General features: G+C 50.1%; 1 protein-coding gene across 1 annotated transcript in view; it reads left to right on the top strand.

The window, feature by feature from the left end:
* Nucleotides 1-23,098, top strand: part of LOC116977421 (vitellogenin-like) — a 34,455-nt gene extending 11,357 nt beyond the window's left edge. The window contains exons 9-34 of the mRNA XM_033027849.1: nt 146-311; nt 1,253-1,378; nt 1,547-1,765; nt 2,583-2,800; nt 2,976-3,073; nt 4,407-4,531; nt 4,620-4,721; nt 5,096-5,223; nt 5,992-6,155; nt 7,349-7,433; nt 7,543-7,728; nt 8,704-8,854; nt 9,677-9,899; nt 10,847-11,010; nt 11,776-12,921; nt 14,415-14,552; nt 15,484-15,696; nt 17,431-17,573; nt 18,218-18,356; nt 18,564-18,693; nt 19,245-19,437; nt 20,247-20,332; nt 21,068-21,162; nt 21,247-21,397; nt 21,487-21,648; nt 22,847-23,098. Of these exons, the coding sequence (XP_032883740.1) occupies nt 146-311; nt 1,253-1,378; nt 1,547-1,765; nt 2,583-2,800; nt 2,976-3,073; nt 4,407-4,531; nt 4,620-4,721; nt 5,096-5,223; nt 5,992-6,155; nt 7,349-7,433; nt 7,543-7,728; nt 8,704-8,854; nt 9,677-9,899; nt 10,847-11,010; nt 11,776-12,921; nt 14,415-14,552; nt 15,484-15,696; nt 17,431-17,573; nt 18,218-18,356; nt 18,564-18,693; nt 19,245-19,437; nt 20,247-20,332; nt 21,068-21,162; nt 21,247-21,397; nt 21,487-21,648; nt 22,847-22,947 (4,852 nt within the window). The 3' untranslated portion in view covers nt 22,948-23,098. The remainder of the gene's footprint in view (nt 1-145; nt 312-1,252; nt 1,379-1,546; nt 1,766-2,582; nt 2,801-2,975; nt 3,074-4,406; nt 4,532-4,619; nt 4,722-5,095; nt 5,224-5,991; nt 6,156-7,348; nt 7,434-7,542; nt 7,729-8,703; nt 8,855-9,676; nt 9,900-10,846; nt 11,011-11,775; nt 12,922-14,414; nt 14,553-15,483; nt 15,697-17,430; nt 17,574-18,217; nt 18,357-18,563; nt 18,694-19,244; nt 19,438-20,246; nt 20,333-21,067; nt 21,163-21,246; nt 21,398-21,486; nt 21,649-22,846) is intronic.
* The last annotated feature ends 1,439 nt before the right edge of the window (nt 23,099-24,537 follow it).

A 24,537-nucleotide genomic window follows, 5' to 3' on the forward strand; every position in this document is an offset into this window, starting at 1 on the left:
CGTTGCCGACAGTAATGGCTAGACTGCACAAGTGGAAAAAGGAAATCTGTGCCAGGGGGTTGACTGGAGGAAAGGTCCAGTGAGCCATCTAGAGTTGGCCAGACCAATATTGATTCAAGGAGCTTGTGTTGTTCCATGATTGCAGGCGTTGGTTCATTGAAGCACTTCCTGCCGTCGGGACGATCGACTCCCTGAGATGCCTCAAGAGCCGCATGCAAGAATCGGAGATCAGTCGCATGGAGATCCTGCAGACTTTACTGCTGGCAATGCACCAAGTCAAGACCGATCGTCCAGTTATGAACTTAGCCATCGTGAGTATTCCCATTATCCATCTGTTTGATGTCTCCTTGATGTACCAAGTCAGCAGCTCAACTGACTCAGCTCAGTTCAGTTCAGTCTATTGTCACATGTACCGAGGTACAGTGAAAAGCTTTTGTTGCAACTAACCAGTCAGGGGAAAGACAATACATGATTACAATCGAGCCATTCACAGTATACAGATACATGATAAGGGAATAACGTTTAGTGCAAGGTAACACAATGTTTAGTCACAGGGTGGTGAATCTATGGAATTCTTTGCCACAGACGGCTGTGGAGGCCAAGTCATTGGACATTTTTAAGGTGAAGCTTGACAGATTCTTGATTAGTACGGGTGTCAGGGGTTATGGGGAGAAGGCAGGAGAATGGGGTTGAGAGGGAAAGATAGATCAGCCGTGATTGAATGGAGGAGTAGACTTGATAGGTTGGATGGCCTAATTTTGCTCCTAGAACTGTTGAACTTATTGTGAGAACCTTTAGCTGTCCACACAACCTGCCTCAGTGTAAACTTCACTGAGCTGTGACCAGAGTCGCACTTAAACCTAGTTGAGGAAGGAAAGTAATTAATCTCCCAACTAGACTCAAGGGACTGCAGATGCTGGAATCCTGAGCTAAACACAAACTGCTGTCGTCTCAGCAGCTCAGGCACATTCCCTGCATCTGTCCATTGGAGGGAAGATGACATTTTGGGTCTGGACCCTTGGTCTTTAGCTGGGACTGGGTTGAAGAGGTTTAGATGGGCACGTACGTATATATGCAGGGAATGGAGGGATAGGGTTGATGTGCAGGCAGAGGAGATTCGGTTATCTCAGCATCATGTTGGGCATGGACATTGTGGGCCGAAGGGCCTGTTCCTGTGATGTACTGCTCTATGTTCTAGTCCCAGCAGCTGGAAGATTTGCTTTGACATCTCGTTTGCTTTCTCTTGCTGTAGGAGATCATCAACCTCAGTGCGATCAAAGAAATCCCGTTCCTGCGCAAGGCCACGCTCCTGGCGTACGGTTCCATGGTCTTCCGATTCTGTGCCGACAAGTCTACATGCTCCGATGATGTGTTGAAGGTGAGTTCCTGCAACCGACCCCATCTGGTCCCCGCCCCGGTCCCCCAGTCCCCCTGGTCCCCTGTCCCCCAGTCCCCCAGTCCCCCAGTCCCCCAGTCCAGACCCCCGGCCCCCCAGACCCCCCTCATGCTACTGTGCACCAGTCTAAACACAAGGCATCTCTTGCAGCCACTTCACAACCTGCTGGCTGAAGCCACCAGCCAACGTAACGATGAGAACATCGTGCTGGGCCTGAAAGCCATCGGCAATGCGGGGCAGCCCGGCAGCATCAAGAGTATCGTCAAACTGTTGCCGTCCTTCGGAACCGTCTCCACCAACCTCCCACTCAAGATCCGTGTGGACGCCATCATGGCTCTGCGCAACATCGTACACAAGGACCCCAAAACGGTACGGCTTGGTTACCTTCACTTGCGGCCAATGTCGTCTTTGTTTAGTGACATCCCCCAGATGGGCAACTTGTTGATACGCCCGGTGAATTGTGGCTGGAAGTGGACTCCAAGAGTCCAGTCAGGAGTCAAGAGTCTTGACCATCCAACTTACTACTTGCCTCATTGGGCGGCACTTGATTAGTGCGGGGGTCAGGGGTTATTGGGAGAAGGCAGGAGAATGGGGTTAGGGGGGAGAGATAGATCAGCCATGATTGAATGCTGGAGTAGACTTGATGGGCCGAATGGCCTAATTCTACTCCTATCACATGATCTTATGATCTAATGGCACGGCGGTGCAGTGGGTAAAGCCCTGCCTCACGGCGCCAGAGACCCGGGTTCGATACTGACCTCGGGTGCTGTCTGCGCGGAGTTCTCCCTGTGATCGTGTGGGTTTCCTCCGCGTGCTCCGGGTTCCTCCCACATCCCAAAGACGTGCGGGTTTGCAGGTTACGGGGGTACAATAACAACGTCTGGCCAGTTACAAGTTTGGAAAAGGTTAGGAAAAGTTTACGGATATATGGACCATGTGCGGGCAAATGGGACAAACTTAGATGGGGCATCTTGTCAATGAGGATGAGTTGGGCCGAAGGGCCTGTGTCCATGTTGTAAGCCCCCATTAATGGTCAGCATGGATGTGTTGGGCCAAAGGGCCAGTTTCAGTGCTGTAGACTCTATGACTCTATAATTGGGTTTCAGGCTGTTTCTGACCTGTAGACTCTATGACCAGTCCAGGGCAGTTACTAAGACAGGTCCTTGTCATCTCTCTCTCTCTCCAGGTACAACGCATTGCTGTGCAAATCTTCCTGAATCGCAAGAACCACCCAGAGGAGCGGATGATGGCGTGTGCCGTGCTCTTCCTCACCAAGCCTCCACTCACCCTGGTCTCCATGGTGGCCAACTCACTGCTGACTGAGACCAGCCTACAAGTGGCCAGCTTCACGCATTCACACATCAGAGCGCTATCCATGAGCTCCCTGCCCGGCATCCACTCTCTGTAAGTACCCAAGGCACTGGTTCATTCATCCATGCACGCCCGCTCCACAGTGGCAGCACCGTGCTGAGTGCTGAAGGCAGGGTGCCTCTCACCAATACATCCATCATAGAGTATAGACCTTCTCAAGGTATGAATCCGCCAGCCTAGTCAGCATCACTGCTTCTTGTTCCCACAGGGCGACCTCCTGCAATCTCGCCCTGAACATCCTCAGCCCCAAGCTTGAGCAGTTGGGCAACCGATTCAGCAAGGTTTACCGCATGGACACCTTCATGTGTAAGTACCTGGCTCCCACCCTCAGTGGCATTTTCAACGCCAGCTACAGAAACACAAAGACTGAACCATAAGAGTTTTGAATGCAAGATAGTGGCATGGAATATTGCAGCTGACAGCTGAGCCTGCAATAGGGAGTTTGCTTCATGTACATTCTCATCATTCACGGGATGTCCAACATGTCAAATGCTGCAGAACTGGCCTGTTGTTTGATTCTCATTTGTTTCATTAGTTGGGACATCATGATGCCATTGTACAAATCACTGGTGAGACCACAGTCTGGCAGCTCGTTCCCTTCACCCACCACCCACTATGTGACAGAGTTATCCCTCCGGTAATGGGAATACTGTGTGCAGTTTGTGGCACTCAGCTACAGGAAGGATGTCACTAAATTGGAAAGGGTACAGAAGAGATTGTGTAGGATGTTACCTGGACTTGAGTTACAGAGAGAGGTTGGGACGTTACTATGGAGTGTCGGAGACTGAGGGAGCAGCTTATTGGGGTGTACAAGATCATCAGGGGCACAGATAAAGTCAACACTCACAGACTTTGTCCCAGCATAGAGGATTCTAAAACTAGAGGCTACAGATGTAAGGTGAGAGAGGAGAGGTTTAAGAGGGCTGTCAGGGGCAACTATTTCCACAGAGGGTGGTCTGTATCTGGTCTGAGCTGCCAGACCTGTAGAAATAGATACAACTATGGCTTTCACAAGACTGTTGGACAAATACATGGATAGGAAAGGTCTACTGGGTCATATATGGGTCAAATGCAGGCAAATGGGATTAGCCTAATTTGCCAACTTGGTCGGAAAGGACATGTTGGGCCGAAGGGCCTGTTTCCATGCTGTGTGATCTCCACACAGTGGCGCAGCGGTAGAGTTGCTGCCTTACATCATTAGACACCCAGGTTCAATCCCGACTATGGATGCAGTCTGTGCGGAGTTTGCACGTACTCCCTGTGACCACGTGGGTTTTCTCCGGGTGCTCCGGTTTCCTCCCACACGCCAAAGACGTGCAAGTTTGTAGGTTAATTGGTTTGTGTAAATTGTCTACAATGTGTGTGTGTGTGTGTGTGGGTGTGTGTGTGTGTGTGTGTGTGTGTGTGTGTGTGTGTGTGTGTGTGTGTGTGTGTGTGTGTGTGTGTGTGTGTGTGTGTGTGTGTGTGTGTGTGTGTGTGTGTGTGTGGGGTCGTGCTAGTGTACAGGGTGGTCATTGGTCAGTGGCGACTCGGTGGGCCGAAGGGCCTGTTTCCACGTTGTATCTCGACCGTACTAAACTAATGTAAAGGTAAGAGTTTGTGTGAGGTGATAAATCATTGTTGTGTTCTTGTGCTGCAGACCGTGTGATGGCAGGAATATCGGCGAAACTACTTATGATCAAGTCATCCAGCACCGTCATTCCAACAGTCTTGATGGGCAAGATCAAGGGTCATGCTTTGGGTGGTGAGGTGGATCTCATTCAGGTAATGACTCAAGCTGTGAGGCTACAGGTGTAACACACATTGATTCAATGAATGAAGGCATTCTCACCATCTATGTCCATCCCTACAGGTTGGTTTGAGGGCTGAGGGTCTACAGGAAGTCATCACAAAGTCTCGATCAACAGACATCAGGATCACAGAGAACAGATCCATCCGTCGTATCTTGAGCAAGGTGAGGCTGGGCACCAGTACACCAACGTTATTCTCTCGCCAGTCCCAGAGTCACACAGTGTGGAAACAGGCCCTTCATCCCAACCTGCCCACGCCGACCAACATGCCCCATCCACACTAGCCACACCTGCCCACGTTTGGCCCATATCCCTCTAAACCTACCCTATCCATGTACCTGCTCAAGTGGCGATGAAATGTTATTATAGTACCGGCTTCAACTACTTACACCGGCAGCTCGTTCCCTACACCTGCTCCTCCTCTGTGTTAAAACGTTGCCCCTCAGGTTCCCATGAAACCCTTTCCCTGCTCACCTTTAACCCCTGACCTCTGCCCCTGGGGTGCCTACACTCACACCAAGTTCATTCTCTTCTCCAGATTGTTAACTGGAAGGACTTCCCCGAGGAGGAAATCCTGGGCTCAGCTTACGTCAGAGTGTTCGGACAGGAACTGGCCTTTGTCCAAATCCGCAAAGACACCATCGATCAAATTGGCCAGGTACGGAGGTGGTAGGCAAAGCCAGTGGGGGTTGGGTTTGGTTTGGTTTAGTTTATCCTCACCTGTACTGAGCTCGAGTGAAAAGCTTTTGTTAGCCTGCGATCCAGTCAATGTAAAGACTATTAATGAATACAGACGAGCCATCCACAGTACACAGATACAAGAGGAAGGGGCCAACATTGAGTGTGAGATAAAGTCCGATTATAGATAATTCAAAGATCTACAATGAGATAGATGGGAGGTCAGGACCACAACCAGCAATGTCTTCCTTCAGTTTAGCAACAGTCTTGGTTTGGTTTAGTGTGGTTTATTACCACGTGTGTCGAGCTGCAGTTAAAAGCGTTTTTGTTGCGTGCTATCCAGTCAGCGTAAAGACTGTGCATGATTACAATCGAACCGTCTACAGTGTACAGATACAGGATAAAGGGAATAACATTTAGTGGAAGATAAAGTCCAGTGAAGTCAGATTAAAGATAGCCCGAGGGTCACCAATGAGGTAGATGGGAGATCAGGACCGCTCTCTGAGAAGAAACTGTCTCTGAATCTGGAGGTGTGTGTTTTCACACTTCTGTACCTCTTGCCTGATGGGAGAGGGGAGAAGAGGGAGTGACCGGGGTGAGACTGGTCCTTGATGATGCTGCTGGCCTTGCCGAGGCAGCGTGAGGTGTAGATGGAGACAATGGAAGGGAGGTTGGTTTGTGTGTATTGATCCTAGAGGTGGGATGGTCACACTAAACACTAGCCTTGGTGTTACAGTTCATGACGGAACGCCTCAGTGACCAGTGGAGGAATTACCTGCAGCAACTCAACAACGGCATCAACTTCCAGCCCGCCAAGGCCATCATGGCCGCCGAGGTTCGCCGTGTTGTTCCGACTGCCGTCGGTCTCCCTATGGAACTCAACTTCATCTCAACTGGTCTGGCTGTGGCCAAAGGAAGCAGTAAGGCTCTCTTCCCATCTTGATGGATCCATCCTCCTGCTTCTCCATCCTGTCTCCCAGGCTGGGAACCTGAGTCCTGGAGTCATACTCAAAGCTGACCAACATGTCATAGAAACATAGGAACAGAGGACATAGGTGCAGGCGTTGGCCATTCAGCTCTTCGAACCATTCAATATGATCATGGCTGATCATCCACAATCAGTACACCGTTCCTGCTTTCTCCCCATATCCCTTGATTCAGTCTAAGAGCTGTATCTGACTCATGTCCCACCTACACTAGTGCCACCTGCTCACGTTTGGCCCACATCCCTCTAAACCTTTCCCATCCATGAACCTGTATACCTTTGTGAAAACAGAGTCTATACTGGGTCCCAGAGATGATCGAACAGTACCGTACAAGAACATCCCTTTGGCCCACAATCTTCATCAGTTCATAGGTTCTAGGAGCAGAATGAGGCCATTCAGCCCATCGTCTACTCCATCATTCAATCATAGCTGATCTATCTCTCCCTCTCAAGCCCATTCTCCTGCCTTCTCCCCATAACCCCGACACCCGTACTAATCATGAATCTGTCAATCGCTGGTCAGCGTGGACAAGTCCACACCAAACATGAAGCCTAGTTAAACTAGTTAAACTAGTCTCCTCTACCTGCACGTGATCCATATCCCTCCACACCCTAAAGCCTGTCAAACACCACTATTGTATCGGCCTCCACCACCACCCATGGCAGCGCGTTCCAGGCACCCACCACCCTCTGTGTAAAAAATCAAATGCCCCGCACATCTGCATTAAAACCTTGTCCCTCTCACCTTAAAGCTTTGCCCTCTGGTCTTTGGCATTTCCACACTGGTCAGGGTCAACCCCAGGTCGCTGGAGAGATAGATGATGGAGCAGCACTACCCGCTGCACAGTGCCCGCGCCTCTGGGGCAGATCTCGAGCCAAGAGTGTTTAATTGTCACAAGGATCAACATGCAACAATGATATTGTTACTTCCACCAGCTAAACTGGATTTGAAGCAAGTACTGAATAGGCAGCAATAAATAAATAAAACACCTAATCTGGTGCAAAAGAAATCAAAGCCCAAAGTCTGAATGTGACAAGGATAACATAAAAGGAACTTTGCGTGGTTATGGTCAACGTATAACGTTAATCACACTTAACATGGTTTTCATTCTCTTTCCCTCAATACAGTTGAAGTCCGCTCTGATCCTGCCATTTCCCGACTTCCTCAGTTACTCACCTCCAAGATTCAGCTGAAGGCTCGTCTGTCCCCAAGGTAGGGACTAGCAAGGAATTTAGTTCCTGAGATCATGACTGCCTCATTGAGCCGATGGTGCCAACCTCTGCCCTCATCCACTCACCAAGGCTTCCTTTCTTCTCTGCAGTGTGGCCATTCACACCAGGGCCTTCATGGGCATCAACATGCGTTACATCCGCTCAGGAGTGTGTCTTCAGTTCAACGTCCGTTCAACCATCCCCATGGACATAACCGCCAAGATCAACCTGAAAGAGGGCAACTTCAGGATCGACACCACTCCCGCTCAGAAGGAGAACAAGATTGTCAGCATTGAGTGAGTTCACTCACCATATCCTCTTGTTTAGCACAATGATGGGTGGCACTAAATGTATTTGTGAGCAGCACGGTGGGACAGCGGTAGAGTTGCTGCCTTACAGCACTTACAGCACTAGAGATCCCGGTTTAATCCTGACTACGGGTGCTGTCTGTACAGAGTTTGTGCGTTATCCCCATGACCATGTGCGTTTTCTCCGAGATCTTCAGTTTCCTCCCACACTCCAAAGACGTACTGGTTTGTAGGTTAATTGGCTTGGTATAAATGCAAATTGTCCCCAGTGTGTGTAGGGTATTGTTAGTGTGCGGGGATCGCCGGTCGATGGGGCGAAGGGCCTGTTTTCATGCTAAACTAAACGAAACTAAATTATCTCTAAACTAAACCTAATTATCCCAGGGATGATAGGGTTAACATATGATGAGCGTTTGTCGGCACTGGGCCTGCACTCGCTGGAGTTTACAAGAATGACGGGGAATGTAGAGGATGTTTCCACTAGTGGGAGAGTCTAAGACCAGAGACCATAACCTCAGAATAAAAGATCGTACCTTTAAGAAAGAAATATGGAGGAATTTCTTTATTCAGACGGTGATGAATCTGTGGAATTCTTTGCCACAGACGGCTGTGGGGACCATCAAGGGTTATATTTAAGGCAGAGACAGATTGTTGATTAGTCCGGGTGTCAGAGGTTATGGGGAGAAGGCAGGAGAATGGGGTTAGGAAGGAGAGATAGATCAGCCATGATTGAATAGCGGAGTAGACTTGATGGGCCGAAAGGCCTAATTCTGCTCCTGTCACCTCTGAACTTGTGAACATATGTCTGACCGTGAGCTGTACAGTACAGCGTGATCTTGTGCGGCTGGGCAAGTGGTCTGAGGAACGGCAAATGCAGTTTAATGCAGGACATTTAGTGTTTGTGTTTATGGCCCATTGCTGTTTGCGTTTGCATTATTTACTGACATGATCTACGATATCCAGTTCTCAGGTTTATGCCATCTCAGCGAATATGGAGAACCTTTCCTCAGTGAGACGGGTGCCCATCTTGCCTCGGTCGACAAGAAGGGACATTTCCAGCCAAAGATTCCAGTCGTCGGCTCAGTCAGGGAGAGTTCCAGATGAGAGGAATGTAGTAAGTATTCTCCACAAAATACACGCTTCACAGGTCGTGTTCTCTTCCATGTGGTGAGGTACAGCTACATTGCGAACCTTGCTCGCAGCAGCATCACACACACACATACACTCAGACACACAACAAAACAGTCTTTCATTGTCCTATGTGCTGGAAACACAACAATGGAATTCCTACTTGCTGCAGTTTAACCGGTCTGTAAACTCAAGGCTTAAAGATAACACAATTCACCAAAAAAAACATAAATTGAAAAAACCTAATATTAATGCAAAAATCCAAAGTCCTTAGTGTAACCAAGTCAGTTCATAGACGTCAATAACACACATTGTACAGAAATTACATATAAAGTATGCAAAGTACACATACATTACATATAAATGACACATAAATCACACATAAATTACACATAAATCACACATAAATTACACATAAATCACACATAAATTTTCCATCACGTTTACAAGCCAGTGAAAAGAAAATGATTGTGAAAACATGAGACATTAGTGTAAACCACAATTAGGTAGCATCCTCAGTAGTGCCAGAGTTAGTCCATAGTGTTCCGTTGTTGAGGTGGGATTAGGGATGTGTGGGTGGGTTCAAGAACCTGATGGTTGTGGGAAAGTATCTGTTGCTGAGCCTGGTGATGTGGGTCGTGAGGCTTGTGTACCTCCTGCCCATCGGCTGCAGTGAGAAGGGGGCACCGTGATGAGAGATGCCGCCATCTTCAGGCAGCTCCTGGTGTCGATGCTTTTTAATTCCCCGCCCGTGCAGCGTTAATGCAAAATTCTTGATTCTCCTGGCTCATCACCATTGTGTCCACAGGCACAGGTCGCCCCAGAAACCCTTGCTGACCAAATCCCATGCTCTGGAGAGGATCAGCGTCCGAGGTTGCCCAACAAAGCTGCCTATCGTGCGTGCATGAGAGCGGACAAGATCGGAGTGCAGGCTTGTATTGATGGAAGAATGGAGAATGCTCTTTCCATCAAACACATCCCACTGTACCGACTGATTGGCCGATACCAGCTGAATATCACCATTATCCCAGGTGAACGAACATTCATCTCCCTCCTTTAACAAACCTCCAACAAAAAGTCTTTGTTGTTCCAGGTCATCAGCAGAGTCACAGAGTGATACAGCACAGAAACAGGCCCTTCGGCCCACCACGTCCATGCTGACCTTTATGTCCATCTACACTAATCGCACTTGCCTTCTTTGGTTTAGTTGAGTTTATTATTGTCCCGTGTACCGAGGTACAGTGAAAAGCTTTTGTTGCGTACCATCCAGTCAGCGGGAAGACTATACATGATTACAATCGAGCCGTCCACAGTATACAGATACAGGAGAAAGAGAACAAGATTTAGTGCAAAGATATAACACGGAGGTCAGATAAAGTCCAAGTTAATGATAGATGGGAGGTCAGGACCATTCTCTAGTTGGTGAGAGGACGGTTCAGTTGCCTGATAACAGCCGGGAAGAAACTGTCCCTGAATCTGGAGGTGTGTGTTTTCACACTTCTGTACCTCTTGCCTTAGAGGGGAGAAGAGGGAGTGACCGGGGTGAGACTGGTCCTTGATGATGCTGCTGGCCTTGCCGAGGCAGCGTGAGGTGTAGATGGAGTCGATGGAAGGGAGGTTGGTTTGTGTGATGGTCTGGGCTGCGTCCACAACTCTCTACAATACCAATGCCTGACACCAAGTGTCTATCTATGTGCCCCGTAAACATAGTGAATGTATCTGATTCCTCGGGCAGTGAGTTCCAGATTTCAACCACTCTCTGTGTGAAAAATCCTCGGCTTCCCTTTAAATCTCCTTCCTGGCACCTTCAACGTCAAGCTAATGGTAAAGTAGAGATCATGTCCTCCTTAGTTGGCCAATGTTGGTGTGGTAGTAGCTGACTCGAAGAACCTTACGGTAGAACCTTGTAGGTTAACGGGATTGGGACGAGTCTTTGCTAACAAGGGTGTGATGATCTTCATCTTGTCTCATCTTGCAGTCAGCTCAGGAGCAGACATTGAGAAGATTGTGCTGGAGATACAGACTGGAGCCAAGTCTCTGACCAAGATGATAAAGCTGGAGGATAAGGAGACAAGAATGGAGCAAACTCCATCTGTAATGAGCTCAGATAGACTGGGGAGGATTCTGATGAAGCAGGCTAAGGTACGTACTGATTCATCCACATATTACACCACCTGACCACACCATCTTGTGCTGATGAGTAAATAGTGGCTGGGCTGGGTAAAGCCAGGACAGTTCACACCTGGCAATGTTTGCAATTAATCTCATGCTGTTGCAGAGAACATGGCCACTATGCCCGTGCCGACCAGTGATCACCAGTAGTCCTCTACACACTGGGAACAGTTTACAATCTTCACTGAAGCCTAATTAACCCACAAACCTGCACGTCTTGGAGTGTGGGAGGAAACTGGAGAACCCGGAGAAAACCCACACAGGTCACGGGTAGAGCGTGCAAACTCTGTACAGACAGCACCCGTAGTCAGGATTGAACCCGGGTCTCTGGCGCTGCCCACTCTACCAGCAGTGTCACAGTTATCTCCTAATGTGTGTGACCCTGTTGTGTTTCTCCTCCCAGAGTAACAGAACACTGAGACAGTCCAGTTCCAGTTCCAGTTCCAGCAGCTCCGGCCACCTGTCGGGCAGCAGACACTTGCGGGCTGGCAGCATCATCAGTGGCCGCAGCAGCAGCAGCAGCAGCAGCAGCAGCAGCATCAGCAGCAGCAGCATCAGGAAGAGCAGCAAACACAGCAAGGGGCAGACCCGCAGCATGCGACGCAGCAGCAAGGTCAATCTCCGTGGCAGCACCAGGCACAGCGGCAGCCTCCATCGCAGCCGCCGTCTCAGCCTCCGTCGCCGTGGCAGCCTTAGCACCTCCAGCATTCACAGGAGCAGCCGCATGGTCAGTAGCATGAGGCGATCCATGGTACCCACCTGGCCAACCCTGCCCACCTGCCCAACCCTGCCCACCTGCCCAACCCTGCCCACATGACCAACCCTGCCCACATGACCAACCCTGCCCACCTGCCCAACCCTGCCCACCTGCCCAACCCTGCCCACATGACCAACCCTGCCCACCTGCCCAACCCTGCCCACATGACCAACCCTGCCCACCTGCCGAACCCTGCCCACCTGCCCAACCCTGCCCACATGACCAACCCTGCCCACCTGCCCAACCCTGACAACCCCACCAACCCTGCCCACCTGCCCAACCCTGACAACCCCACCAACCCTGCCCACCTGCCCAACCCTGCCCACCTGCCCAACCCTGCCCACCTGACCAACCCTGACAACCCCACCAACCCTGCCCACCTGCCCAACCCTGCCCACCTGACCAACCCTGCCCACATGCCCAACCCTGCCCACATGACCAACCCTGCCCACATGACCAACCCTGACAACCCCACCAACCCTGCCCACCTGACCAACCCTGCCCACCTGACCAACCCTGCCCACCTGCCCAACCCTGACAACCCCACAAACCCTGCCCACCTAACCAACCCTGACAACCCCACCAACCCTGACAACCTCACCAACCCTGCCAACCCTGCCCACCTGCCCAACCCTGCCCACATGACCAACCCTGCCCACCTGACCAACCCTGACAACCCCACCAACCCTGCCCACCCGACCAACCCTGCCCACCCCACCAACCCTGCCCACATGACCAACCCTGCCCACCTGCCCAACCCTGCCCACCTGACCAACCCTGCCCACATGACCAACCCTGCCCACCCGACCAACCCTGCCCACCCCACCAACCCTGCCCACATGACCAACCCTGCCCACCTGCCCAACCCTGCCCACCTGACCAACCCTGCCCACATGACCAACCCTGCCCACCTGCCCAACCCTGTCCACCTGACCAACCCTGCCCACATGACCAACCCTGCCCACCTGCCCAACCCTGCCCACCTGCCCAACCCTGCCCACCAGCCCAACCCTGCCCACCTGACCAACCCTGACAACCCCACCAACCCTGCCCACATGACCAACCCTGCCCACCTGACCAACCCTGCCCACCTGACCAACCCTGCCCACCTCACACATGGTGAAGTGAGTGGATGTGGAGAGGATGTTTCCACTAGTGGGAGAGTCTAGTACCAGAGGTCACAGCCTCAGAATTAAAGGACGTACCTTAAGGAATGAGATGAGGAGGAATTTCTTTAGTCAGAGGGTGGTGAATCTGTGGAATTCTTTGCCACAGGAGGCTGTGGAGGCCAAAGTCAGTGGATATATTTATGGCAGATTCTTGATTAGTACGGGTGTCAGAGGTTATGGGGAGAAGGCAGGAGAATGGGGTTAGAAGAAGGGTCTCGGGCCGAAACGTTACCCATCCCTTCTCTCCAGAGATGTTGCCTGTCCCGCTGAGTTACTCCAGCATGTTGTGTCCTCCAGCAGAAAGACTATACATGAGTACAGTCAAACTGTCAACAGTGTACAGTTGCAGGATAAAGGGAATAACGTTTAGTGCAAGGTGAAGTCTGATTAAAGAGTCTGAGATCACAGGTACCATCCCCTGCCCGTTCCACTGCTGAAGTCTCTACTTGAGAGACCCCCCCACCCTCACCCTGCCCCCCCCTCACAACCTGCCCCTACCCCCTCACCCTTCCCCTCCTCACACTGCCCCCCCTCACACCCTGCCCCCCCTCCTCACCCTGCCCCCCCTCACCCTGCCCCCCCTCCTCACCCTGCCCCCCCCCCTCACCATGCCTCCCCTCAGCTGTCCCCCCCTCACACTGCCCCCCCCCCCTCACCCTGCCCCCCCCCCCCCCCTGGGTGACCCACCAGGACCACATCTCCACGCGGTTCAGCTCTCAGTATCATGGGCTCACCTCAACAACAACATGCCACTGATCCCCAGACAAGGTCCAGGTCATGTACCCACAATAATGAGCCTGGACATAACAGTGAAGGACACTGGGCAACAGAAAGAGGAGGCTAATGCTTTTTATTCAAATATCATTTCCACAGAGTTCAAGCCGTCACATCCTGGAACTTCGATTTAAGTCTGGACATGTCAGTCGGGTAAGTTCATCTTCCCCATGCCATCCCCCCTCCTCCCTCCCCCTCCTCCCTCCCCCTCCCCCTCCTCCCCCTTCCCCCTCCCCCCTCCTCCCTCCCCTCCATCAATCTGTGGAATTCTTTGCCACAGACGGCTGTGGAGGCCAAGACATTGGGCATTTTTAAGGTGGAGATTGACAGATTGTTGATCACTGCGGGGGTCAGGGGTTATGGGGAGAAGGCAGGAGAATGGGGTTTGGAGGGAGAGATAGATCAGCCATGATTGAATGATGGAGTAGACCTGATGGGCCGAATGGCCTAATCCTGCTATCACTGAAGATGATGAACTGACCCAGTGATGCAGCCTGGAATCAGATTAATTATTTATTGCGAAGGTGCCTTTATAAATATAAAAATGTGGCCATTTTGGGCCATTTGTCTTTACTTGAATGGATGTTGGGATTTAGAAGTAAATGGTGAAGGTGTCTGGCGGGCAGTGATGCAGTTTGCTGCAAATGTTCATTGTGTTGTCTGTCTGTGCTCAGTCCACAGCCAGCAGGCGGTCAATCCAAGTCAGCCGCTCGACATCTCAACGCTCCAGCTCTCGTCTCATCAGCAAACTCAGGCACTCGTCTAGAGGCACGTCTAGTCGCAGTTCCTCCATCCTCCGCTCATCCACTCAGGTGGGTCTTGGCCACGGACTCCCCCTCCCTCAAAGGGTCAGGGTGGGGGGGGGGGCAGGGTGGGGTGAGTCAGGGTGGGGTCAGGGTGGGGTCAGAGCTGGGAGGGTCAGGGTGGGTCAGGGTGGGGTGGGCAGGGTGGGGTCAGGGTGGGGTCACGGTGGGGTCAGTGTTGGGAGGGTCAGGGTGGGGAGGGTCAGGGTGGGGTCGGGGGGGGTCACGGTGGGGTCAGTGTTGGGAGGGTCAGGGTGGGGTCGGGGGGGGGTCAGGGTGGGGGGGGGTTCAGCCTGCCTCCATTGGGAAGGGGAACTGATACAGACGTTGGCACATGGTGATGCTCCTGTACAAGGGGTTGGTGAGACCACACTTGGAGATACTGTGTACAGTTGTGGTCAACCAGCTACAGAGGGGATGTCATTATGTAGGAAAGGGTTCAGGAGAGATTGACCAGGATGTTACCTGGGCTTGTGGGCTTGAGGTATCGGGAGAGGCTGGGACTTTATTCTTTGGAGCGTAGGAGGCTGAGGGGTGACCTTATTGAGGTGTACAAGGTCACGAGGGGTGTAGATACAGTGAACACTCTGTCTTTAACCCGGGGTAGAGGATTCTAAAACCAGAGGGCACAGGCTTAAGGTGAGAAGGGAGAGATTTAAGAGCAAGCTGAGGGGCAACATTTTCACCCAGAGGGTAGTCCGTGTCTGGAACGAGCTGCCACAGGAAGCTGGAGAAGTGGATGCTATCATGACTTATAAAATACATTTGGACAGTTCTATGGATAGGAAGGGTTTAGAGGGCAATGGGCTTACAGGTACTAACCCAACATGCCAACTCAGTCAGCATGGACAAGGTGGGCTGAAGGGCCTGTTTGCCCGCTCTCTGACTCTGTGACTGTGCCACTGGGAGACTAAGAGATGGATTGTCTTTGATATTGCAGCGTTACTTGGTGGGCAAAGCTGGAACTCCATTACTGGTCGTGCTTCTCCGGGTGAGACGTACGGATGGAATACAACAAGGTTATCAGCTGACGGGATACGGCAAGATATCATCACAGATTCCTAGGGTGCACGTACGCCTGGTGGACCTGGAGCCCAAGAACAACTGGAAGATCTGTGCTGATGCATTACTACCCCGATCCCACAAACTCTTGGTAAGGCTTTCCATTCCTTTATCTTTAGAGATACAGCACGGAAACAGGCCCTTCGGCCCACTGAGTCCGTGTCGACCAGTACACTAACGCCATCCTACACACACGCGCCACAATTCACAATTTTTTACAGATGCCAATTAATGTACTAACCTATCCGTCTTTGGAGTGTGGGAGGAAACCGGAGCACCTGGAGAAAACCCACACAGGTCACAGGGAGAACGTACAATCCCCGTATAGACAGCACCCGTAGTCAGGATCGAACCCAGGTCTCTGGCGCTGTCAGGCAGCAACTCTACCGCTGTGCCACCGTGCCGCCCACATGGGACTTTGGAAGGGTCGCTAGTGATTAGGAGAGAGGACTTCATCAGCTCAGGCATGGAGCAATGCGAGAGGAAGGGCAGGCTGGGACATTATTCCTTGGAGCGCAGGAGGATGAGCAGCAATCTGAGAGAGGTATATAAAATCATGGGGCTTAGACAAGGTGAATGCAGACTTTTGTCAGCACTCGAGGGTCTGAGCTACAGGGAGAGGATGGGCAGGCTGGGACTTTGGTGCTTGGAGTACAGGCAGAGAGCGGTGATCATACAGAGGTTTATATGATGATGGTCTATTACCCAGAGAAGGGCAATCGAGAACCAGAGGGTCTAGGTTTAAGATGAGAGGGAACAGATTTAATTGGAACCTAAGGGGCAACTTGGTTTTCACAAATGGAACGAGCTGCTGGAGGAGGGATTTGAAGGAGTTCGTATTTAATAGACTATTGGACCAAACTTGGGTAATGGGACTAGCTTGGATGGGGCATCATTGATCGAGTTGGGCTGAAGGGCCTGTGACTGAAGTACAAGGGCAGTGAGCTCACATTGAGACCTCATGGGAGATAGCTCAGAGAGAACTCCAGTTCTATGGAGGATACAGATAGATGACATCAGAAGAAAGCATCTCAAGAAAGGTCCCGACGTGAAACGTCACCTATCCATGTTCTCCACAGATGCTGCCTGACCTGCTGAGTTACTCCAGCACTCTGTGAAACGTCACCTATCCATGTTCTCCACAGATGCTGCCTGAACCACTGAGTTACTCCAGCACTCTGTGAAACGTCACCTATCCATGTTCTCCACAGATGCTGCCTGACCCGCTGAGTTACTCCAGTACTCTGTGAAACGTCACCTATCCATGTTCTCCACAGATGCTGCCTGACCCACTGAGTTACTCCAGCACTCTGTGAAACGTCACCTATCCATGTTCTCCACAGATGCTGCCTGACCCGCTGAGTTACTCCAGCACTCTGTGAAACGTCACCTATCCATGTTCTCCACAGATGCTGCCTGACCCACTGAGTTACTCCAGCACTCTGTGAAACGTCACCTATCCATGTTCTCCACAGATGCTGCCTGACCCGCTGAGTTACTCCAGCACTCTGTGAAACGTCACCTATCCATGTTCTCCACAGATGCTGCCTGACCCGCTGAGTTACTCCAGCACTCTGTGAAACGTCACCTATCCATGTTCTCCACAGTTGCTGCCTGACCCGCTGAGTTACTCCAGCACTCTGTGAAACGTCACCTATCCATGTTCTCCACAGATGCTGCCTGACCCACTGAGTTACTCCAGCACTCTGTGTGTTCAACACAAGATCCTGCCATCTGCCGTTGCTCGTGGTTCCATCTCCAGGTATCCGATGTTTCCAGGTGTCGAGCTTCGTGGTTTCATTGCAACTTCTTTTACTTTCTGCAGACGTTGACAAGATGGGGTGAAAACTGTGAGAAATACCGCGTTGCAGTTACAGTCTCCACTGGTCAACTTGCAAGTCACCCAGCTACAAAAGTCAAGATGCAGTGGTCTAGAATCAACGAGAACTTGAAATATGGTGGCAGAATGTAAGTCCTTAGTCATGTCATTGCCTGCACTGGCCTCATATCATCACCTCTTTGTTATATATGCTCTATACTGAACACATAGAATCATCACACACAGATTGGCTTCACACTTGATGAGTGTTTGACAGCACTGGGCCTGTACTCGCTGGAGTTTAGATGAGGGGCAACCTCATTGAAACGTACAGAATAATGAAAGGCCTGGATAGAGTGGATGTGGAGAGGATGTTTCCACTAATGGGAGAGTCTAGAACCAGAGGGCACAGCCTCAGAATTAAAGGACATCTACGGGCGACCATTTGCTGACATTGGATGCGCCAACGAAGAATTTCACTGTGACTTGTCACATGTTACAATAAAGTATTCAACTCTTTAGTCAGAGGGTGGTGAATCTGTGGGATACATTGCCACAGACGGATGTGGAGGCCAAGTCAGTGGGGGGCATTCTTAAAGCGGAGGTTGACAGGAAATTGATTAGTACGGGTGCCAAAGGTCACAGGGAGAAGGCAGGAGAATGGGTTTGAGAGGGAGAGATAGATCAGCCATGATTGAATGGTGGAGTAGACTTGATGGGCCGAATGGCCTAATTCTGCTCCTGTGTCTTAAGAACTTGTGGTCTTACTGCAACCATTTGCTCCTTGTCTCAGGGTTGGCGACTACCTCCCAGGACTGGCCTATTCACTGGGATTATCACAGAGCTACAAACTTAATCGTGACCGCCAGATTACTGTGATGGTCGCACTAACCTCCCCACGAACCATCGACACAATAATCCGCTTGCCCAAGGTAACATGTAACTTTATTTCTTTCTGTCCAAGTTTGGCTGGATCGACCATCTGGGCCCCAGTTACACGTTGCTTCAGCTTCAGTCCAGTTTAATGCCACGTGTACCGAGTGAAAAGCTTTTTGTTGCGTGCTAACCGGGCAGCGGAAAGACAATACATGATTACAATGGAGCCAGAGGGTGAACGAACCGTTTTGCTTTGGTTACAGATGACAGCGTTCTATCAGGGTCTCCGTATCCCCACATCCCTGCCAGTCCATGCTGTCAGCAAACGTTTACAGGAGGAAGGATTCCACAGCATCGCCGAACTCTCAGAGACCTTCCTCACAATGAACCAACGTTAGTATTCTTCAATGTTCTTGTCTCCAGATCTTGATTCCTCTCCTCTACCCATGTCCTATAACTGGGAATATCCACAACAAACATCTTGTGTATTGTCTCAGGCTAGATATGTTCACCAACCAAGATGATCCATGTTAAATTTGGATCAGTACCACTGATTGCTTCTCTCCATAGATGCTGCCTGTCCCGCTGAGTTACTCCAGCATTTTGTAGTCTCGCCCTGATTCGTACGTTTGTACCTTCTCCCCATGTCAGTGTGGCTTTCCCCTTTTTACTGAAGCCAAACTAATCTACAAACCTGTACATCTTTGGAGTGTGGGAGGAAACCGGAGCAGCCGGAGAAAACCTACGTGGTGATGGGGAGAAAGTACAAACTCCGTACAGACAGTCATTTGAAGTTAATACACATGTTGGCCTTGCCTGAGAGGTCAACATATAACCTTGTTGACTCTATGACTGTTCCAGTGGCGGAGCAGATGTGGGAGGTCAGAGGGACATCTCCAACTCCTTCCTCCCTTCTAATGTGATGACCTTTAACTTTTCTTCAGGAGAATGCGTTGTTGTAAACGATACAGTTTGGTCATTTGACGGGAACAAATTCAACCACAGTCTTTCCAACGATTGCTACTATGTCCTGACCCAAGACTGCTCCGATAGTCCGAAGTTTATGCTGTTGATGAAGCGTGCACAAACCGATAAGATGAAGAAGTCCATCAAACTGATTGTGTCCGTGAAAAACTTGTGAGTGTGTGCGTGTTTAATGTGCGCGGTGACCATTCACAGTAAAGTTTCACACATGGAGCCTTAGGTGAGAACATTGGTGACAACTCTGCAAACATCCATTGGTGTTGAAGTCATCCATACAGAAACAGGCCCTTCGGCCCATCGAGTCCACACCATCCATCAACCACCCATTGTACTATTCCTACATATTATTCTCCCTGCATTCTCACCATCAGCCCACGGATTCCACCTCTCACTCACACACAGGGGGCACATTTTACAGCAGCCGTTTAGCCCACCAACCCTGCAGGTCTTTGAGAGGTGGGAGGAAACCGGATCACCCGGGGGAAACCCACGCGGTCACAGGGAGGACGTGCAAACTCCACACACACAGTAGCAGCCAAGGTCAGGATAGAACCCGGGTCTCTGGTGCCGTAAGGCAGCAGCACTACCCGCTGCACCACTGTTCCGCCCTGTTACTAATTCCTCACCTTACACCCCTAACTGGGATGGAGAAGTATTTATACGTGTGGATGGACACAAGGTGCTGGGGTCACTCAGCAGGACGGGCAGCATCTGTGGAGGGAATGGACAGGTGACATTCTGGGTCACACTGATGCAGGAGTCGGGAGAAAGCTGTTACATGAATGGAAACAGTGGAATGACGGCTCGATGGGGAGTAATTCTCCATCGGTGGTGTGTAGTTCAACACTTACTCTGATTCTACACCAGAAACGTCACCCATTCCTTCTCTCCAGAGATGCTGCCTGTTCCGCTGAGTTACTCCAGCTTTTTGTGTCTAAGACAATGTGTTTGCTTTATAACAGGACCATTGAGGCAGTTCCTTCTTCAGACCGAATGATAGTATTGGTGAATGGAATCAAACAGTCTGCAGGGAAACCAATTCTACCAGGTGAGTGGCCTTTCCCTTATTGAGGGGATGTGGTGAGACAGTCACACTTTAAATGCCTCTTCAAACTGCAACAGCGCTGTTAACCTGCCTGAATTAGCGAGCAGGTAGGGATTGTCACCTTGTCGTGGTGGAGAAGCTTGTGTGGTCCTGAGATCCTGAGAGTGATGCCGTCTGGAGCTATGCTCCTGGCAGGGCCACACATGGCGGTAAGGTCGAGGGGGAGGTCTCTGACAAAGAGCAATCCAACCAAGACCTCAACTTTAGATCAGTTTAACTTGGCATCATGTACAGCATGGACATTGTGGGCCGAAGGGCCTGTTCCTGTGCGGTACTGTTCTACATTCTATGTTCTTGCAGTAACCTCTGATCCTGGTATCATTGTAGAGCAGGGAAATCACAAACACAAGCGTTTCTTTGTCTCAGATTTATCACAATGAGAAAATCAATATATTTTAATACAAAAGCGAAATAGACCCAGTGCTAATAATCTGGACATGTCCATCTGGTCAGTCAGTGGACAATCTGTAGAACTCATGGAGAAGGCAGGCGAATGGGGTTGAGAGGGAGAGATAGATCAGCCATGATTGAATGGCAGAGTAGACTTGATGGGCCGAATGGCCTAATTCTCCTCCTATCACTCATGAACATTTAGCAGGTTAGCTTATTACAATGTGTCAGTACAAGGTGTCACAAGATGAAAGTATCTGTTGAACAAAAGACTGTCCTGTCTTCCAGCTGGTGTAGAAGTTGTACAAAACTTAACTGGAATCACTCTGCGGATCCCGTCTGTGAACATCGAGAAGTTGTACTTTGATGGAGAACGTGTCCAGGTAGCTCACGCTCACTAACAGATTCAAACTTTCAGCGTTAACTTTGTGGTCGCACTGTTCTGATGTATCTGCCTTTGTGTGAAGATTGTCGTGGACCAGATGATGAGCAAGACGTGTGGCATCTGTGGCCTTAACAACGATGAGAAGAAAATGATGATGCCCAGCCGGGAGGTCGCCGAGGACCAGGACCGTCTCTTTGAGTCCTGGTTGTGTTCGGGAACGTCGTGCAAGGATGGTAAGAGGCTCCGCCTGGTTGTGTCATCGTCCCCCCACTCCCGGCCGCTGCTCGGCTCCCTGACAAACCACACTCTGTTTGTCTTTCAGATTGCAAAGTAAGGCAGGAGTTTGTGGAACTAGGAACTGTGGTGGAGTTTGAAGGACAGGCATCCAGATGCTATTCTGTAGAACCAGTACAACGGTGCCTGGCAGAATGTACACCCATGGAAACACGATCTCGCCGTGCCCGCTTCCACTGCTTGGCAGCCAGTGAGTTCACTTACTTCACATCCCATCCACAACCTTTATATACACCTGGTGTCGTGTAGAACATCCAGTCTCACTACCATGTTAGAGAATTCCAGTTACAGTCGTACTGTGAAAAATCTCAGCAACTGCTTCATCCCAGGGAAGTGGAATCAAGAACTAGAGGGCAATGGGTTTAAGATGAGAGGGAAAGATTGAATCAGAACCTGAGGGACAACTTTAACATTCAGAGGGTGGTGGGTGTATGGAACAAGCTGCTGGAGGAGGTAGTTGTGGCAGGTACAATAACAACATTAGAAAGACACTTGGATGGGTATCAATGGTTGAAATGGTTTAATTATTATCACCTGTAGCAAGGTACAGTGAGATACATTGAAATACAATGACAGCTGCATGAGTGGGAAGGTTTAGAGGGATCTGGGCCAGGGACAGGCAAATAATGATAGTTTAGATGGGTCAGCATGGACTAGTTGGACCGAAGGGTCTCTTCCATGCTGTATCTCTATACAACATTGAGGAAAATAGTCATACTTGAATTGAAGTGAATTAAATTGCAAGATACAGAATTACAAATGTCCCTCCAGCCCACTGAGTCCACACCAGACATCGAGCGCTCGTTCACACGAGTTCTAAATCAATCCACTTACACATCCATTCCCTACGTACTAGCGCCAATTTACAGATAAGGACACAGAGTGTTGGAGTAACTCAGCGGGTCAGGCAGCATCTGTGAGAACATGGTTAGGTGACGTTACACAGAGTGCTGGAGTAACTCAGCGGGTCAGGCAGCATCTGTGGAGAACATAGGTAGGTGACGTTTCGGGTGGGGATCCTTCTTCATACTGATTGTAGTGGGTGGGTAAGAAAGTTGGGAGAGGGTCGGGCAGATAATGGGTGGACATCGCTGAAGGGAGGGTTGTTTGTGAGACATTAGACGCCAGACATTAGAGACTGAAGGTGTGAAACAAAAGGACATTCTGCAATTTACAGATGAGTACTAAACTACACACCTGCATGACCCTAGGATAAGGTCACGGGGAGAACGTGCAAACTCCACACAGACAGCACCTGAGGTCAGGATGGAACCCGGCTCACTGGAGCTGCGAGGCAGCAGCTCGACCCGCTGCGCCTCCGTGCTGCATAAATGTGTCAAGTTGTTGCTGTGAGTTGTGCAACTAATCAGGAGTTTGTTTCTCGACAGATTACACAGTGACTGACATGAGTCTCTTTAACAAGAAGTCAGAGGACATGCGTCGATCTGTCGACTCCCACACTGACTGCATGTGTCGCTGTTCCCAATGATCAAGATAAACGGCAACCTTCACACCTGCTGCATCAGCAACCTTGGAATATTACAATGCTTTGCAAATTCTGACCATGTAGAAAAGTAAATTCAACATCTTGAATTGTTCTTTCAAAAACATTAATAAAGATTTTTACAGCATCCAAAAAATAGTTTGTGAATCGTTTGTGTAACAACGGTGGTTTTATGGAAGTAATAGATGATGCTGAACTTGCTGTCATATGTTTATTAGTTCTCAGAGCAGACATTGGCCATTCCGCCCACAAGTCCACAGGTCATAAGCCATCAAGTCTTCTCCACCATTCAATTGTGCCTGATCTAACTCTCCCTCCTAATCCCATTCTCCTGCCTTCTCCCCATAACCCCTGTCACCCGGACTAATCAACAATCTATCTATCTCTGCCTTAAAAATACCCATTGACTTGTGGCCTCCACAGCCGTCTGTGGCAAATAATTCCACAGATTCACCACCCTCTGACTGAAAAAATTCATCCTCATCTCCTTTCTAAGGCTGTAGCCTCTGGTCCTAGACTCGCCCACTAGTGGAAACATACTCTCCACATCCACTCGATCTAGGACTTTCACTATTCAGACAGTTTCAATGAGGCCCTCCCTCAAGTTTAGTTTAGTTTAGTTTAGAGATACAGCGTGGAAATAGACCCTTCGGCCGATTCTGCACCGACCAGCGATCCCCGCACACTAACACTATCCTACACACACTAGGGATAATTTACATTTATACCAAGCCAATTAATCTACAAACCTGTACGTCTTTGGAGAGTGGGAGGAAACAGGAGATCCCAGGGAAAACCCACGCAGCTCACGGGGAGAACGTACAAACTCCGTACAGACAGCGCCCGTAGTCAGGACCCGGGTTTCATCCTGACCACGGGTGCTGATATAAAATTGGGTGGTTTTGCAGATAGTGAAGATGGTTGTGAACGATTGCAGCAGGATCTGGACCGATTGGCCAGGTGGACGGAGGAATGGTTGATGGAATTTAATACAGAGAAATGTGAGGTGTTGTATTTTGTAAAGTCTAACAAGGGCAGGACCTACACAGTGAATGGTCGGCCTCTGGGTAGTGTTGTAGAGCAGAGGGATCTAGGAGTACAGGTGCATGGTTCCATGAAGGTCGAGTCGCAGGTAGATAAGGTGGTCAAAAAGGCTTTTGGAACTTTGGCCTTCATCAGTCAGAGTATTGAGTATAGAAGTTGGGAGGTCATGTTGCAGTTGTATAAGGCCTTGGTGAAGCCGCATTTAGAATATTGTGTTCAGTTCTGGGCACCATGTTATAGGAAAGACGTCAAGCTGGAAAGGGTTCAAAGAATAGACACAAAATCCTGGAGTAACTCAGCGGGACAGACAACATCTCTGGAGAGAAGGAATTAGTGACTTTTCTGGTCAAGACCTTTCTTCAGACTGATGCCAGGGGAAAGGAAGTGTCAGGTGCGAAAATAGGTCAAAGGGAATGGAGATCAAGGAAAATGTGGAGTAGATCTTTGTTAGTTCGGAGAAGTTGACAACAAAGCAAAGAGATAGAATGTAGTTGGAGACAGTCAGACTGGTGGGAGAATTGGGAAGGGGGA

This window comes from Amblyraja radiata, chromosome 10, assembly GCF_010909765.2.
Source record: "Amblyraja radiata isolate CabotCenter1 chromosome 10, sAmbRad1.1.pri, whole genome shotgun sequence".
NCBI lineage: Eukaryota > Metazoa > Chordata > Chondrichthyes > Rajiformes > Rajidae > Amblyraja > Amblyraja radiata.